At 35.1% G+C, this 15,313-nt stretch overlaps 1 protein-coding gene across 1 annotated transcript in view; it reads left to right on the top strand.

The window, feature by feature from the left end:
• Positions 1-2,054, top strand: part of LOC150106228 (uncharacterized) — a 373,927-nt gene extending 371,873 nt beyond the window's left edge. Inside the window, exon 14 of the mRNA XM_090392254.1 lies at positions 1,661-2,054. Within this exon, the coding sequence (XP_090248380.1) occupies positions 1,661-1,813 (153 nt within the window). The 3' untranslated portion in view covers positions 1,814-2,054. The remainder of the gene's footprint in view (positions 1-1,660) is intronic.
• Positions 2,055-15,313: the final 13,259 nt, after the last annotated feature.

Consider the following 15,313-nt stretch of genomic DNA (forward strand, 5'->3'; position numbering starts at 1 on the left):
CCCCTGCAATCACCTCTTAATTTGAAGAAAAGCGCTGACCAGCGAGGAAGTTTTAGTTTTGGGAAGAGATAGAAGTCAGAGAGCGCCAAATCTGGGGAATAGCGTGGATGTTCCGACAATTCATAGTGCGGATCCCTTAATTTTCCCATTGCCAAAACGCTTTTGTGGTCAGACCGGGTCTTTTCTCACGAATTTTTACGTCTAGTCTGGTTAAAAGATTAGAATAATATTCCCTGGCTATTGTTTTACCCTTTACAAGATAATTAATAAACAAAATGCCTTTAGCATCCCAAAACACTGATACCATGACCTTTCCTGCCAATGGGACCGACTTTGGCACTGAACAACCTGTTTGCTGTCCACTGTTTTGATTCTGTCGTGCAATGGTGAATCCAAGTCTCATCCATAGTAATAAATCGACACACAAAATCAGTTTTATTCTTGTTAAAACGCTCCAAGCACTGTTCAGAGATTTTCATGCAAGTGCATTTTTGATCTGCGATGAGCAAGCACAGCACCCATCTTGTGCAAAGCTTTTTCATATGCAATTCTTCATGCAAAATATATCCTAACGTTCTTTTGAAATGCCTATAGTTTCAGAAATTTCATGCACTTTGACTCGCCGGTCATCCAATACCATATCATGCGCTTCATCAATGATTTCTGGTGTTGTTACACTTTTTTTACGTCCTTGACGTGGATCATCTTCAAGGCTGGTACTGCCACATTTAAACTCAGCAGCCCATTTCTTAATTGTCGAAAACAAAGGAGAAGAATGCCAATGAACGTTTATGAACTTCGAATGAAATTCATAAACATCAATACAATAAAAATGAATACAAAATATGGTGTCAGACCATATTTAATGTCAAATATGGTCTGACACCATATTTTACATTAAGCCATCTTCCTGTACTTCCTTCAATTCTAACTGCTGACTTACAACTTAAATAAAAACCAAGTATTGCTTGATATAATGTCCCATTAACTCCATACAACTGTAGTGCTTTGAATAGCTTCTCTCTTCGCACCTTGTCATATTCCTTTTCCAGATCTACAAAACTTAAATACAGATCTTTGTTATATTCCCATGATTTCTTAACTAATGTAAAGTGAAAATCTGATCCTGCCAGCCTGTATTTGGCCTGAATCCAGCTTGTTCTTCACCAAGATTCCCTTCCACAATCCTTCAATCGTTCCTCAAGTATACTTACATGAATCTTACCAGGAAATATAACTTTTTGCTTTGTTCATTTTAGTGAATGAATGACATACCAGTTATACCCCAGACCATTAGACAAATTGTTATTGACATCACAGAATTTACGAGGATTATTTTGATGTTAAACTGAAGCTTTAATGTGGATTAAGAATTTCAAATTGCATCTTTTGTTGTTATTGTTTATTATCAATGACAACACTTCATAATTTAGTTAATGTTATTAAGAGTGTTTTTTGTAGTGAAAGTTAGCTCAGTTATGTTAGACAGGTATAAAAGAATCTTCATTTGTGCTTATTTTCAGGACCCTTGTTAAACACATCCCCTTTTTTTTTCTTAAACCACAGATATTAAATTTGTTAAATACTTTTTTGTAATTGTGTTTTATGTAAGAAAATTATTTATTTAATTATATCTTATTTTTATACTTTTGGTTTGCAGACTGTATCATTACTGGAGCAAAGACTGACATTGGTGGAAGACCACATGCATGATATGGAAAAGAAAACATTCTCTATGAAGTCTCATGGAAGTGATATACAACCTCTCTCATCCAGCGACGCATCATCAAGTAACACTTTAAACGTGAATTAGTTGCGAAGCAAGATCTCCAACTTATAAAAATCTCACTTGGCAAATTTGTTTTAAGCATAGTAAAAGGTTGAAACACGAATTTCTGAATTTATACTTGCCCATGAAAACCAAGCCTAGACACTTTATCAAATAATGCTGTCATATTCTTTTTTATAAATGATTTTTGTATAAAACTTTCTTTCGAGATTATGATCTGTAATATAGATCAGTGATTATTAAAAATCACACACATATATATATATATTTAATCTTTGGCAAGTATTATTTTCCTTGGAACTTTTTTCCTTCACTCACAAAACAGGCAAATTGGATGTGCAGTTGATAAACCATTTCATCATAATTCTTAGAATTTTTAACACACATGCAAAAAAATAAAATAAAATAAATAATGCATTATAGTAAATTTGAATTCCTATAATCCTTCCCTTCTCCACATTCATTCTATCTGTTAAAATCAAAATCTTTATACATGAGATCTCTCTTTTTTGGATTATTTTATGTGGCATAAACAAATTAGAAATATTGCCTCTTCAGCATCCAAAAAAAATGTGGTTTTCTTATGACATTATTCTTTTGCTAAGAAATATCTGTTAACTCTGTAAATTACAAATCCAGCCAACCATTGAAGACTGTCCTTATATTTAGTGTGATGCACGTACGTGTTCCCTAAAAATACTTGATTTGGTGCAGAAGAAAATAATTAAGCTAATTAATGATCTCTCTCACCAATCAGACTTGCAGTTTCTGTTTGGTTGATTTTATACACTGTTCATCAGAATTTGTATCAGTAATTCTTCTTGTTGAAACACATGCAACAGCCATTCAACATTCCTTCACATTCTTGTTCATCCTTTCTATCTGCTGCTGTATTTTGGAACAATCTTCTGGTATATATTTCCCCAAAGAGTATAATCTATCATCATCATCATCAAATTCCTGCCATGTACCCTCAAGGGGTGTACAAGATATGATAGTACTACATGAAAAAAAATTACATCATTATCAATTTTCTATCTACAATTTTCCTCCAAATCAGTCTGTTACTTGTCAAGACTCCAACATTATCAGATCTTATATTTCTATCGTCTAAAGCACTTTGTACTGTATCACTCCACCTATATCTTGGTCTTCCTCTGGGTCGTTTTGCTGCCAACCTGGCCGAGAACACTTGTTTTGCTAATCTTTCCTCGCCCATTCTGTTTAAGTGACCATACCACCTGGGATTAGCTCTGCTAACACATTCCTCGATGCTGACAATGTCAAGTTCTTTCTTAATATCCTCGTTTTTAATATGATATTGCCATTTATGCCATCTCTTCATGCCTATAATCTTTCTCAGGACTCTCATATCTGTGGTCTCTAGTCTTTGGTCAAGTGTTTTACTTCTGACCCAGCTCTCAGATCCATAAGTTAAAACTGGTTTGAACACTGTCTTGTATACAGCTAATTTAGTGTTCCGACTAATTTCTCTCTTATTCCATATGAATTTATTCAATTGACTTCCCACCATACCAGCTTTGCTGATTCTGTTGTCTATTTCTATATTCCAAAATATAGAATGATGGTACAACATGGAGTATAATCTAAAGGTCTTTAAATCCAATGTTTACAAATTTCTTTTTTCTGCTCTATCCATCAGCATTGCTAATGAATGTTTGTCTCTACAGTTGAAAATTATAGCTCATTGTTATCATCTGTTGCTGTGAATTTCAAGGGTTATCCAGGATACTATGATAGGACTTCATAATTAAGTTTACCTCTCAACAATTTTCATGTTCATCCATTAAGTCTCTATTGTCATATCTTATATTCTGGTCTTCTAAGGCACTGTTAGCTGTATCAATCCAACTAAATCTTGGTTTTGTGCCATCCTGGTATAAAACATGTTTTGCTAACTTTTATCTCCTGTTTTTTTTATGTGATTAGATTAGCTCTGCTCATACATTCTTGGATGCTTACAATGTCAAATTTGTTTGTAATATATTCATTTTTAACATGAGTCTGCAACTAATACCATCTGTTTACTCATAATTTTTCTCACATTTTTGATCAAGTTTTATAACCCCACTCTCTGATCCATAGTTTAAAATTGGTTTGAAGACTGTCTTATGTATACCTAATTTCACTGTTAATCTATATAAATTTATTCATTTTGCACCCACTATACCAGCTTAAATAGATAAAATCATTAACCATTTAATATATTTTTGGCTTCTTTGAGAATGTGGTTGATTTTTCCATATACAGTCATCCCTCGAGTTTTGTCCTCTCGAAGATACGTACATGATCCCATAAGGGAATAAATAACATTTTCGACTATACTTTCAAACAAAATGCAAGCAAGCATAAAGTAAAATGGTTTCTATTTAGTAGCAATGCATCATGTGCAGTGGCAGCAGTATATTCACTGGCAATCTCCCTCGGCAATTGTTACATCTCTTCAACAGTTCCTCTGTTGATTTTTTTTGTTTGAAAAATAGGTTATTTGTGTAATTATCATTAAATATTTCATGAGAATTTGTGCAGCATGGTCCCCACATGCCCAATCAAAAAAACCTAGTGAAGAATTACAGAAAAAGAGGCAAGCAATTGATCTTGAAACGAAGTTGCAAGTTATAAAGCAACATGAAGCTGCTAAGTCCGTCAGTGTGATTGCACATGACTTTGGATGGTCTCATTCTACAGTGATGACCATTTTGAAAAATAAGGATAAAATTCTAGGGGCTTTAAAAGGATCTGCTGATATTAAATCGACGATAGTGACGAAGCAATGACCTATAAATAGGTCCTATCAGTGATATGGAAAAGCTACTTGCATCATGGATAGAGGACCTGTACCAAAAGCACATACCCCTTGGCACTAAGTCTCTTCAACATGTTGAAGGAGAAAGCAGGGCCTGATTACGACTACGAATTTAATGCTTCTTCTGGAGAGATTCAAGCAGCGTTTTGCGCTGCATAATGTGAAAATGTATGGTGAATCTGCAAGTGCTGATGACAAAAAACACATCTCCTTGCAGATATGTCTAATGTTATACATTAAGGGTTGTGGTTGTCTGGAAAACTAGTCTGGGTTGTGGCCCTCCCCTTAATGCATAACATTAGACATATCCGCAAGGAGATGTGTTTTGCATTATGGGAGATACTGAGATAGGAGTGTTGGTAGCTTGCTCCACCTTTGCAAGGAGTGCCCTGTTGTGTAGTACCACCTTACCCCAGTCCTGAAGATACTTTCAGGCGCAAACTTTGTTTGCTCACACTTGGATAAAGGATTAAACTAAATTTATCTATGGAGAATTTTTTTTACAACCCATGGAAGAAAATGATCAGACTCGAATGTAATTTTGGAAAGCATTCAATATTTATCATGCTATTAAAAATATTGCTGTGGCTTGGGACAAAGTGAGCACTCAGTGTGTGAGTAGCACATGGAAAAAAAAAAGATTAAAAAAGGTTTGTGCACAATATTGGAAGTTTTGAAAAAAATGAAGACCTTTTGTAAATTGAGTGAAGAAATAGTGGGCCATCATTTTCGAAGTGAATGATGACAACATAACTTATAGAAAGTGCCCCTGAAGAGTTGATCAACGAAGAATTGATTGAAGTGGAGGAACGGGAAACAAGAAGAGGTAGTCAAACAATTCACAGTGAAGGGTCTTGCAGAAATGTTTTCTGCAGTTAGCAATGTTCTCAAAATGGCTGAAGACATGGATCCAATGTTAAACACTACTTATTAGTAGAAAGGAAAGTACATGATACGTAAAAAGACAAAAGACAATGAAAATAGGCAGAATCATTGAAAACGTCAGCTGTGTTGTGAATGAAGAACCTGTGAAACAAGTAAAACATTTCAGCTACTTAGGCACGATTTTTACTGAAGATGATAAATTAAATATCGAAATAGACAACAGAATGAGCAAAGCTGGTATGGTGGGAAGTCAACTGAATAAATTCATATGGAATAAGAGAGAAATTAGTCGGAACACTTAAATTAGCTGTATACAAGACAGTGTTCAAACCAGTTTTAACTTATGGATCTGAGAGCTGGGTCAGAAGTAAAACACTTGACCAAAGACTAGAGTCCTGAGAAAAATTAGAGGCATGAACAGATGGCATCAATGGCAATATCATATTAAAAATGAGGATATTAGGAAAGAACTTGACATTGTCAGCATCCAGGAATGCGTTAGCAGAGCTAATCTCAGGTGGTATGGTCACTTAAACCATACCACCTGAAATGGGCAAAGAAAGATTAGCAAAACAAGTGTTCTCTGCCAGGTTGGCAGCAAAACAACCCAGAGGAAGACCAAGATATAGGTGGATTGATACGGTACAAAGTGCCTCAGACAAAAGAAATATAAGATCTGATAATGTTGGAGTCTTGACAAGTAACATACTGATTTGGAGGAAAATTGTAGATAGGAAATTAGTAATGATGTAATTTTTTTCATGTAGTACTATCATATCCTGTACACCCCTTGAGGATACATGGCAGGAATTTGATGATGATGATAACTCTCGAATATAAGAACAATAATATGTATATGCAATTTTTTTTTTTTTTTTTTGAAAGTCACATGCTTTGCTTTTAAAGAAAGAAATATCCATTAATTGAAGGTCATTTCTGAAAAGTTTTAAACCGGTGCAGGAAATTTGAATAAAGGGAATTGAGGCTTGCAATGACTGAATTGCATATTGAAAACAAGTCTGGTGTAACACCAGAAGAACCCATCCTAGTCCTTCACATAGGGAAGGTAACGAAGAGGTGATTATTCTCCTGTTTTATAGTGTCAGTAACACACAGTACAGTTTCATAAGGTTTAAAAATTAAAATGACAGTATACTTATTATGGTGGAGTCCTTAACCCATATAACTCTGTTAATTTAATGTATCGACTTATGTCTGACCAACTTATCCTGCTAGATGAAATGGGAACCCCGACATAAGTCAAGGGATGATTATACTTGCATATTTTCTAGTGTTTGTCTTTTTAATGCTGATTTTGATACAGCAGTTCAGTTTAGTTAAAGAATCCTGCAGACTTGTACTGGATTTATCATCAAATTCCTGACATGTACCCCAAAGGGATGTACAGGATATGATAGTTTTCATTACATGAAAAATTTACATTATTACTAACTTCCTATCTACAATTTTCCTCCAAATCAATCCGTTACCTGTCAAGACTCCAACATTATCAGATCTTATATTTCCATCTTCTAAGGCACTTTTTATTGTATCAATCCACTTATAATTCACCTTGGTCTTTCTATGGGTCTTTTTTCCTGCCAACTTGGCAGAGAACATACTGGATTTATTTATGCATATAACATAAAGTAAAGAGCTGGAATATGTCTGATTTTGATATCAGCTTTATTGCACTTTTCTTATAATTGATTTTACATGTAGCCTTCTTCCTGTAAATCCTTCAAGTTTAACTGCTGATTTACTGCTTAAATGTAGGCTATATATTCTTTTGCATAATATCCAATGTACATTGTTATAATTGTAATATTTTGACTGATTTTTCTCCCATGTCTTTCCCAGATCTGAAAACCCTGAATTCAGATATCTGGCATATTTCTGATTTCTGAACTTTTTGTATAAAGTAAAAATCTGATCTTGACGGCTTCTGTTAAGCCAGAACTCATGTTATCTGTTTCTCTTCCATAATTTTTCATATCCTCTTGTCAAGTACACTTACACAAATCGTACTCAGACCACTCACTAGGGTTTCCAGAATGGAAACACTAGTGAATGTTCTACTCCTTATTTATTCTTATGGCTACATGAAACTGGTAAGTGAAAAATACAATCACAATTTCCAGAAACAAATGATGAAAATCTTAACATATAAAAGTTCATTACATGAAAGGCACAACCTGTTTACTAAGTTTTTTTTTTTTTTTAAATATAAAGCAAAAGTAACTTGTCATAATTAAGTCAGGGACAATTATTGTCCTGCTGCACCAAGTATGACAAGACTGCATGTTCTCACAACACTTCACAACATAAAAGTGGCTGTATCCGAGGTTTAAATAGAGAGCAGTTGTGTCTTGTGTGAGAAAACTTGATCCATTTGAGGAGGCCTATTTCACACTGTATCATCATCTTCTAACATGAGGAGTTCTGCTGATACTATGACGAGGACTATGAGAGTGACTACTAGAATAATGTCTTTGTGGTGAGATGGGACCGTGATCTTCTGTTTCCTCCATAACCACTGCCACCACCATACCAACTACAGGTCAAGGTCCAGGCTGGAAAGCCAATTCAAGGCTTCATCCATCACCTTGTGGATGTCCTGTAGGCCACCACCGTGAAATTGGCGCCTTCGGCAGTCATACACAATATGAGTAATCGTCTGAGCCACGGGAGAACAATCACAATAAAGGTGATCTGACAGCCCCATTATGTAGAAGATAGCCACATCTGCCCTGACTACTTCTGATCCTGTTTATGGATGACCAAAACCAGGCTGCGGAGCACAGGGATCTTCTACCAGGAATCCATTTGTTGGAAGATTGTTGGACCAGTATTCTCTCCATATGTCAGATATTGATGGCAGCGCAGCTGAAGAGAGTTTGTCCATGGACCAGAGCGGCTTTCTAGATTTGAAGACTCGGTGGATTTATGAGAGTCTGGTGTAGGGGTAAGAGTGGATTGCTCATTGCTTTATTAAATTCCTTAATCGAGACTTGTCTTCTCCATATGTGTGGTGGAGCAATATTAGATAGAACAGGCAGCCAGGAGAGAGGGGTTCTTCTCACTGTCCCACTAATTGTGCGCATGGTAGAGTTCAGCTGGGTGTCGATAATGTTAGTGTGTGTATCTCTTTCCCAGACAGGGGCACAATATTCTGCTGCAGAGAATGCGAGGGCCAGTGCAGACTACCTTAGGACTTCTGCACCACAACCCCAGTTTGTTCCATCAAGCCTTGAAATGATGTTATTTCTGGTTTTAATTTTATTGGAGAGGTTGATGATGTGCCTTTTATAGGTTAGGCTTCTGTCCAGGCTCACTCCAAGGTATTTAGGGTGAGGCTTGTGTTCTACCATTTTTCCACAGAAAGAAAGGTTGAGTTGTCGATTCACCTCCTCATTGTACAGGTGAAATACTGAGGACACTGTTTTCATTGGATTTGGCTTCAAGTACTCTTCCAGAGTGTTTAGGTCTGTATTCAAGGTTGAATACAGGTGAGGAAAAGGTGGATGTAAGATTGCTAGGTCATCAGCGTACATAAACTTGCTTGATCTGGTATGAGGTAGATCATACACATAGATGTTAAAAAGTATAGGGGATAACACAGAGCCCTGAGGAAGACCGTTGTGAAGGAATCTGGGCCTGCTCTTTTTTCTGCCAATATGGACCTGGACTTCTGTTGGAGAGAACAGATTCAAAAAGTTGTAGAGTTTTTTAACATTTTATAATATTTCCTACTTTTAGGAGGAGGCCCCTGATCCAGACAGTGTCATAAGCAGATGTTAGGTCAATGAAAGTGGCTCCAGATTTAAGTTTCTTCTGGAAGCCTGCTTCAATTTGAGTTGGCAGGGCCTGGTCACAGCAAATTCTTCCTGGCCTGAAGCCAGCTTGTTCAGTCGGGAGTGCTCTTTCAATGAGTGGTGAAATTCTTTTAAGGAGAATTCTTTCAAAGAGCTTAAAGGTGGTGCAAAGCAAAGAGATAAGTCATAGGTTTTTCACTTCATTTGGATCTTTCCCTGGTTTGGGCATGGCAATTATTTTGGCTTCCACGTCTCTAAGTTGTGATTTTTGTTTTCAAGGTATTTTATTTTTCTATAATTTGACTCCATTTAAAACATTTTTCTTTTTATCATCATCAAATTCCTGCCATGTACAGTATATGATAGTACTTCATGAAAAATTTATATCATTACTGACTTCCTATCTACAATTTTCCTCCAAATCAGTCTGTTACCTGTCAAGACTCCAACATTATCAGATCTTACATTTCTATCTTCTAAGGCACTTTTTACTGTATCAATCCACCTATATTTGGTCTTCCTTTGGGTCTTTTTCCTGCCAACCTGGCAGAGAACACTTGTTTTGCTAATCTTTTCTCTCCCATTCTGTTTAAGTAACCATACCACCTGAGATTAGCTCTGCTAACACATTCCTGGATGCTGACAATGTCAAGTTCTTTCCTAATATCCTCATTTTTAATATGATATTGCCATTGATGGCATCTGTTTATGCCTCTAATCTTTCTCAGGACTCTCATATGTGCAGTCTCTAGTCTTTGGTCAAGTGCTTTGCTTCTGATCCAGCTCTCAGATCCATAAGCTAAAATTGGTTTGAACACTGTCTCGTATACAGCTAATTTAGTGTTTTGAATAATTTCTCTCTTATTCTTTTTATCACGATACTGATTTTTATCATGCTCAAAACTAAATGCTGAACACTTCCTATTTTTAATTCTCAGTATGTTCTTAACTCATGGGAAAATGACAATTTCAACAGTAGCATAGTCAGTAAATCTTTTCTTATTTCTTTTGTTCAATACCATGTTAATTCATGTATATGTTTAGTTGAAACTTGGTGTCTCCAGTGACATGTCCATGTCTTGAACTGAAATCTAGTACGTAATTAATATTATTATAAAATAAATTGCATTTATATCAGCTTTACTTTATGACTAGAACTTTCTTTGGTTCTATTGGTTTCATAATGAGTTCCAACCAGCATGTAAGTCTAAATAGTTATTAATGAAGTCATTAACTCCCTCCAAACTGTGATGAGTTCTTAATTCTGAACTTTGAATTATTCTCACTAATATATCAGATAAGGAATTTCTAAAAATAAAGGAACACATGAAGAAATAAAATAGTCTCTGTAAATCTTTTTATTTCTTGGTCCACCGTTTCAAATTGTTGTAAATCTTTTGTCTAAAAGCTTGATGATACAGCGGATAGCATCCTAAATCTTGACCATAACTGTGCAGTTGGGTCACATCAAGTTCCATCTTTAGACATTATGCTGCATATAGAATGTGATATTTTCAACTTGCCTCTTACTATCATCAACGATATCAGTCTTGACATAGCTAACATCCCTTCTAACGTTTTGTGGCTAGAATAAATCTCTCTAACAGCAACTAGTCTCTTTCCATAAATTATGCAAAGACAGTAGCATAGTAATCACTAGAGTCAATAAGAATAACTGCTGTGGTCATCATTGTTAGTGAATATAATTGGAAAATTAATGTGTTGATCAGAGACTGCACTACTTATAAACCACTGGATTATGATCCCACCAATTCTCAAAAGAAAACATTAAATGGGCCACTTAAAAATGTCTCTTCCAGGCCTCCTGAAATAGTTAAAAACTCTAATCGTTTACCCCCATTGCAGATTACCAAAAATTCATAAACCCAATAACCCTCTCTATCTCATAGTAAATGCTGATTCTTCCCTTTTTTAAGTTAGCCAAACAGTTAGTTAAATCCTTAACCTCATTTATAGGTCATTCTTCTTCTTTTATTAAAAATTACACTAATTTCAAATCTTTAATCTAAAATTTTGATAATAACAATATCATGGTATGTTTTGATGTCACCTCTTATTTTACCAGTATCCTTTCTGACACTTTGAATTTACACACACACACACACACAAAAAAAAAAAAAAAAAAAAAAAACAGTTCCCTCCCTTCCTTCCACTTTCAATATTGATTTTTTTTAAATTTTATATGAGTACTTCATTTGGAAAGATACCATTTATAAACAGATCAAGGGCACAATCATGCCCCCCCCCCCAAGCCAATTATTATTATGAAGCTTCTGAAAAACATGCTCTTGATATTGCTATTCTCAAACCTTCTGGCTAAGGTTTCTCTTTATGGCCACATGGCTCAGACATATTAGACTTGTTCCTCTATCTCAATAGACAGCAGCCCAGAATCCAATTCACCAAAAAAAAAAGTTTCTTCTTTTTCACTAGAAAAAGAAAATAATAATAGCCTGCCTTTTTTAGATACTTTAATCACATGAAATGGCACCCTTTCCTTTTCTAATCAAAACACATACACAAATATATACACCAACCTTCCCATCATTCATCAGACCTCCTTGTTCATTGGTTACAATGCCAAAAAGATCAACAAATCAATTTCCTGACATCCCTCTCTGTGTATGTGGGTGGAAGGTGTATGTATTTTTACTTTCTCCCTTCACCCACACACTCTGATCGGCTTAAAATGCTTAAATTCAAAATAACCTTGTTCATATCCCAGGATACGAAATCAATAAAGTTCCTTTCTGCTTCAACTGAAATAAATCCTACATGGACTAATAACTATAATAAGTTCATACTTATCTGTTTATAACAAGGATATCATCTCTGTCTTCTATTTCTATTCTTCTTTCCTGTCCAGTCTTCATATATTAAAGACACAGTAACACCACAGTTTTCTCCTGCTGTGTTCCTTTTCTAGTTCATTGGAAAGCTGAATGCTTAGTTCTTTTTGTCCTTTTTACACATGCTTGGAAATGCAACTGAGACACTTCCATAAGTCCACCATCTTGCAGCACCATTACTGCTTTCCAGCTTTTCTGCACTTCACAGTGCAGAAAAGTTTATTTAATTATAATTCCATAATAAAATAGCCAGAAATTATAACAGTCATCATTTCACAATACTTTTGTGATTTTTGTATGAGCTGTCAACACTTGACAGCTCATACAAAATCACAATTAACCTCTAATAGCTAATTTTCATAAATTTATTTCACATGTAAACAAGACTTCAGTAGCCAAAGATGGAAAAAAAAAAAAAAATAATGTTTTGCTCACGAAATACAAATTGAAACATGTGAAAGATATTCTACACATCTCATCATGCTGACAATAGTATAATGCCATCGTTGTTCTTTATATCTAGGGCACCTCATAAAAAATGGCCAGAATTCGAAAAAAAAAAAAAAAAGTATAATCTCTACACTGCATTCAATCCTCTACTTCCTCTCTCTCTGTTTCAGGCATTTACAGGGTTCCTTGTTTGTGCAGTTTATCATATTATCGTCAAACTCTGAGATCTGCAAATATCTACTTAGAAGAACATAAAAAATACATCTGCTGCTATGGTCAGTCAGGTCTCATAGACCATGCCTTAGATACTTTGCACAGAATCAAATGGAAGAAACCTACTATGCTTTACCACAACAAATATAAATTTGAAAGATTTTTTAGAATCAGCAGCAGAATTAAACTTAATAAATATGGTTGTATTAAACTTCCCAATATTTGGGAAGGTTTTTCCAGTGATGATGATGTCTCCTTGACTGAAATAAACCACATCTTTTCTGGTAATGGTACCTATCTTCATTTCTGTTGAGTTTAAAATTGTTTCATGACTAAACAAACACATATAATAACCTCAGTAATAAGTTAAAAAAAAACCCAGCTAATGCCTTTTTATTCCCGTATAGGGAGTAGGCAAGGCTATTTAGCCCTATCTAACTTTTGAAGACTGAGTTGGCAGTTCAATCTCCACTAGCAGCCAATCAGAGATAACAGGCCCAAGGCTATCACTAATTAAGCGGCATGCAGTGAAGAGAGAAGGCTCAACAAGTGTCGCCACCTCGTGGTCCCTAACACAATATATTTAATGTCTGAAATAATGTGGGTGTTCTACAGTCGATTTTCTTGAGTTTATGGGAGAAAAAACCTGCTTTCTCATGCCAGAGATCGACTGACTTGGGAACCAGTCAAAAAAAGGTTTAGAAAAGTTTCCTCCATTCGACGACTAGATTTGAAACAAAATAAGTTTTAATAAGTAAATATTTCATCCTAAGTATCTTAGGACATTGCCAGTACAGTTAAGATTGTTTTAGTAATTGACTTTTCCTTGTTTGCCCTGGCTCCATAACAAAACTAGCACTGACCTTTTCACTGGGACAACACCTCCTATCCATCATGACATTTGATTATTGTATCATTATATTTGTGTGTGGTTTAAAGCTAGTAAAGAGGTTGGTTGGTTGGCAGACTCTCATTTTACTTTGTTCATCTTTCAGGTGCTTACCTAATAATTGGGTGCACCAAGAAGGTGAATTAATAAAAGACCTTCACATTTCTTAGACTATGTGGAGGTCTCTTAGTTATCTAGCTTTGACCATTAATGTTTTTTTTTTAAAAAAAAAATCTCATACAAGACATTTCTATAAGGCATAAAAAATTGTTTTTTATTCCTTGTAACAAAAAGCACATTGTAACTAAAATGTATATTTAGAGCATTTTCACCTGCAGATATAAATAGATCCCATATTTAGGAGGACATAATGTCGGAGGTTTAATGGAATGTTTACAGCACTAGGATCTCTGGTGAAAAAAAAAAAAAAAACCCGTACTACATCAAAGCTAGAGTCCTATTATTATTATCTATTAGGTTACAAAACTAAATTAAGCTTGAGAGCAACATGTTTACAAAAAGTAAAAATTAATAAATAAAAAATTAGAAAAATATTTATATAAGTATACATATAAATTACAACCAACTAGTATGGATAGTGGTCAATAAAAGCTGAAAAATTGTTTAGAGTCCTAAAGTCAGGGTTTGCTGGAAACCAAGTGGACTGAATGTGTGTCATCCAAATTCTTGGGATTTTTATGCCACCATTATTGGTAAGATTAGGGTGGTTAATCAAAATTTTCACAGGCTTCTTTAAATTTCCGTTCATACCAAGTTTTTGTATGATGTAACGAGCAAGTACTTTTAGAATCAGTTTGGTGTAGGGTGTTAAGAGTGTGATCTGAGAGATCTGCTTCACCAAAATTGTAAATTTAATGCTTTGTTTGTGCTCTTTTTTACAGATAGGGATTGTACATCCAGTTTCCCCAATATAAGGTAAATTACAGGTGCAATAGATACAATAAACTCCAGGATGTGCCAACTTACATCCATCGAATGAATCAACTAGTCTCTGATAAATAGCACCTATCAGCTTGTGAACTATAAGCCAACGAACAGGATAAAGAAAAAACTGTGAAATTACTTATGTCTGTCACTTCTTGGCCGCCAGACACTGTTAAAAAACTAATACCCATTATGCCTGTTCTCCCAGAATATACGGTGTTCCCAAGGTACACAAACATAGCTTTCTGCTTCGGTCGATAGTTGAGGGTAGACAGCCCTAATTATCACCTAGCCAAGAAATTAGCATCAACATTGAAGGAGTTGGTAGGTCATTCCCTCTCCTATATAAAGAACACACAACACTTTATAAACAAAATTAAAACATAATACTCGGTAAAGATTATTTTTTAGTCAGTTTTGACGTTTCTGCCCTTTTCATAAATGTCCCAATCAGTGACACAATTCTCCTACAGAACAAATTTACTCCCAACATTATGGCTCTCTTTGTCCACATATTATGTTGTAGTTACTTTGTGTGTTAAATAAATTTTGCCTACAAAAAGAAGGTACAGCCATACCTTATATTGGGGAAACCGGATGTACAATCCCCATCCGTAAAAAAAAAAAAAA

This window comes from Typopeltis vanoorti, chromosome 5, assembly GCF_054136105.1.
Source record: "Typopeltis vanoorti isolate ZY-2024b chromosome 5, IOZ_Tvanoo_1.0, whole genome shotgun sequence".
Classification (NCBI taxonomy): Eukaryota; Metazoa; Arthropoda; class Arachnida; order Uropygi; family Thelyphonidae; genus Typopeltis; species Typopeltis vanoorti.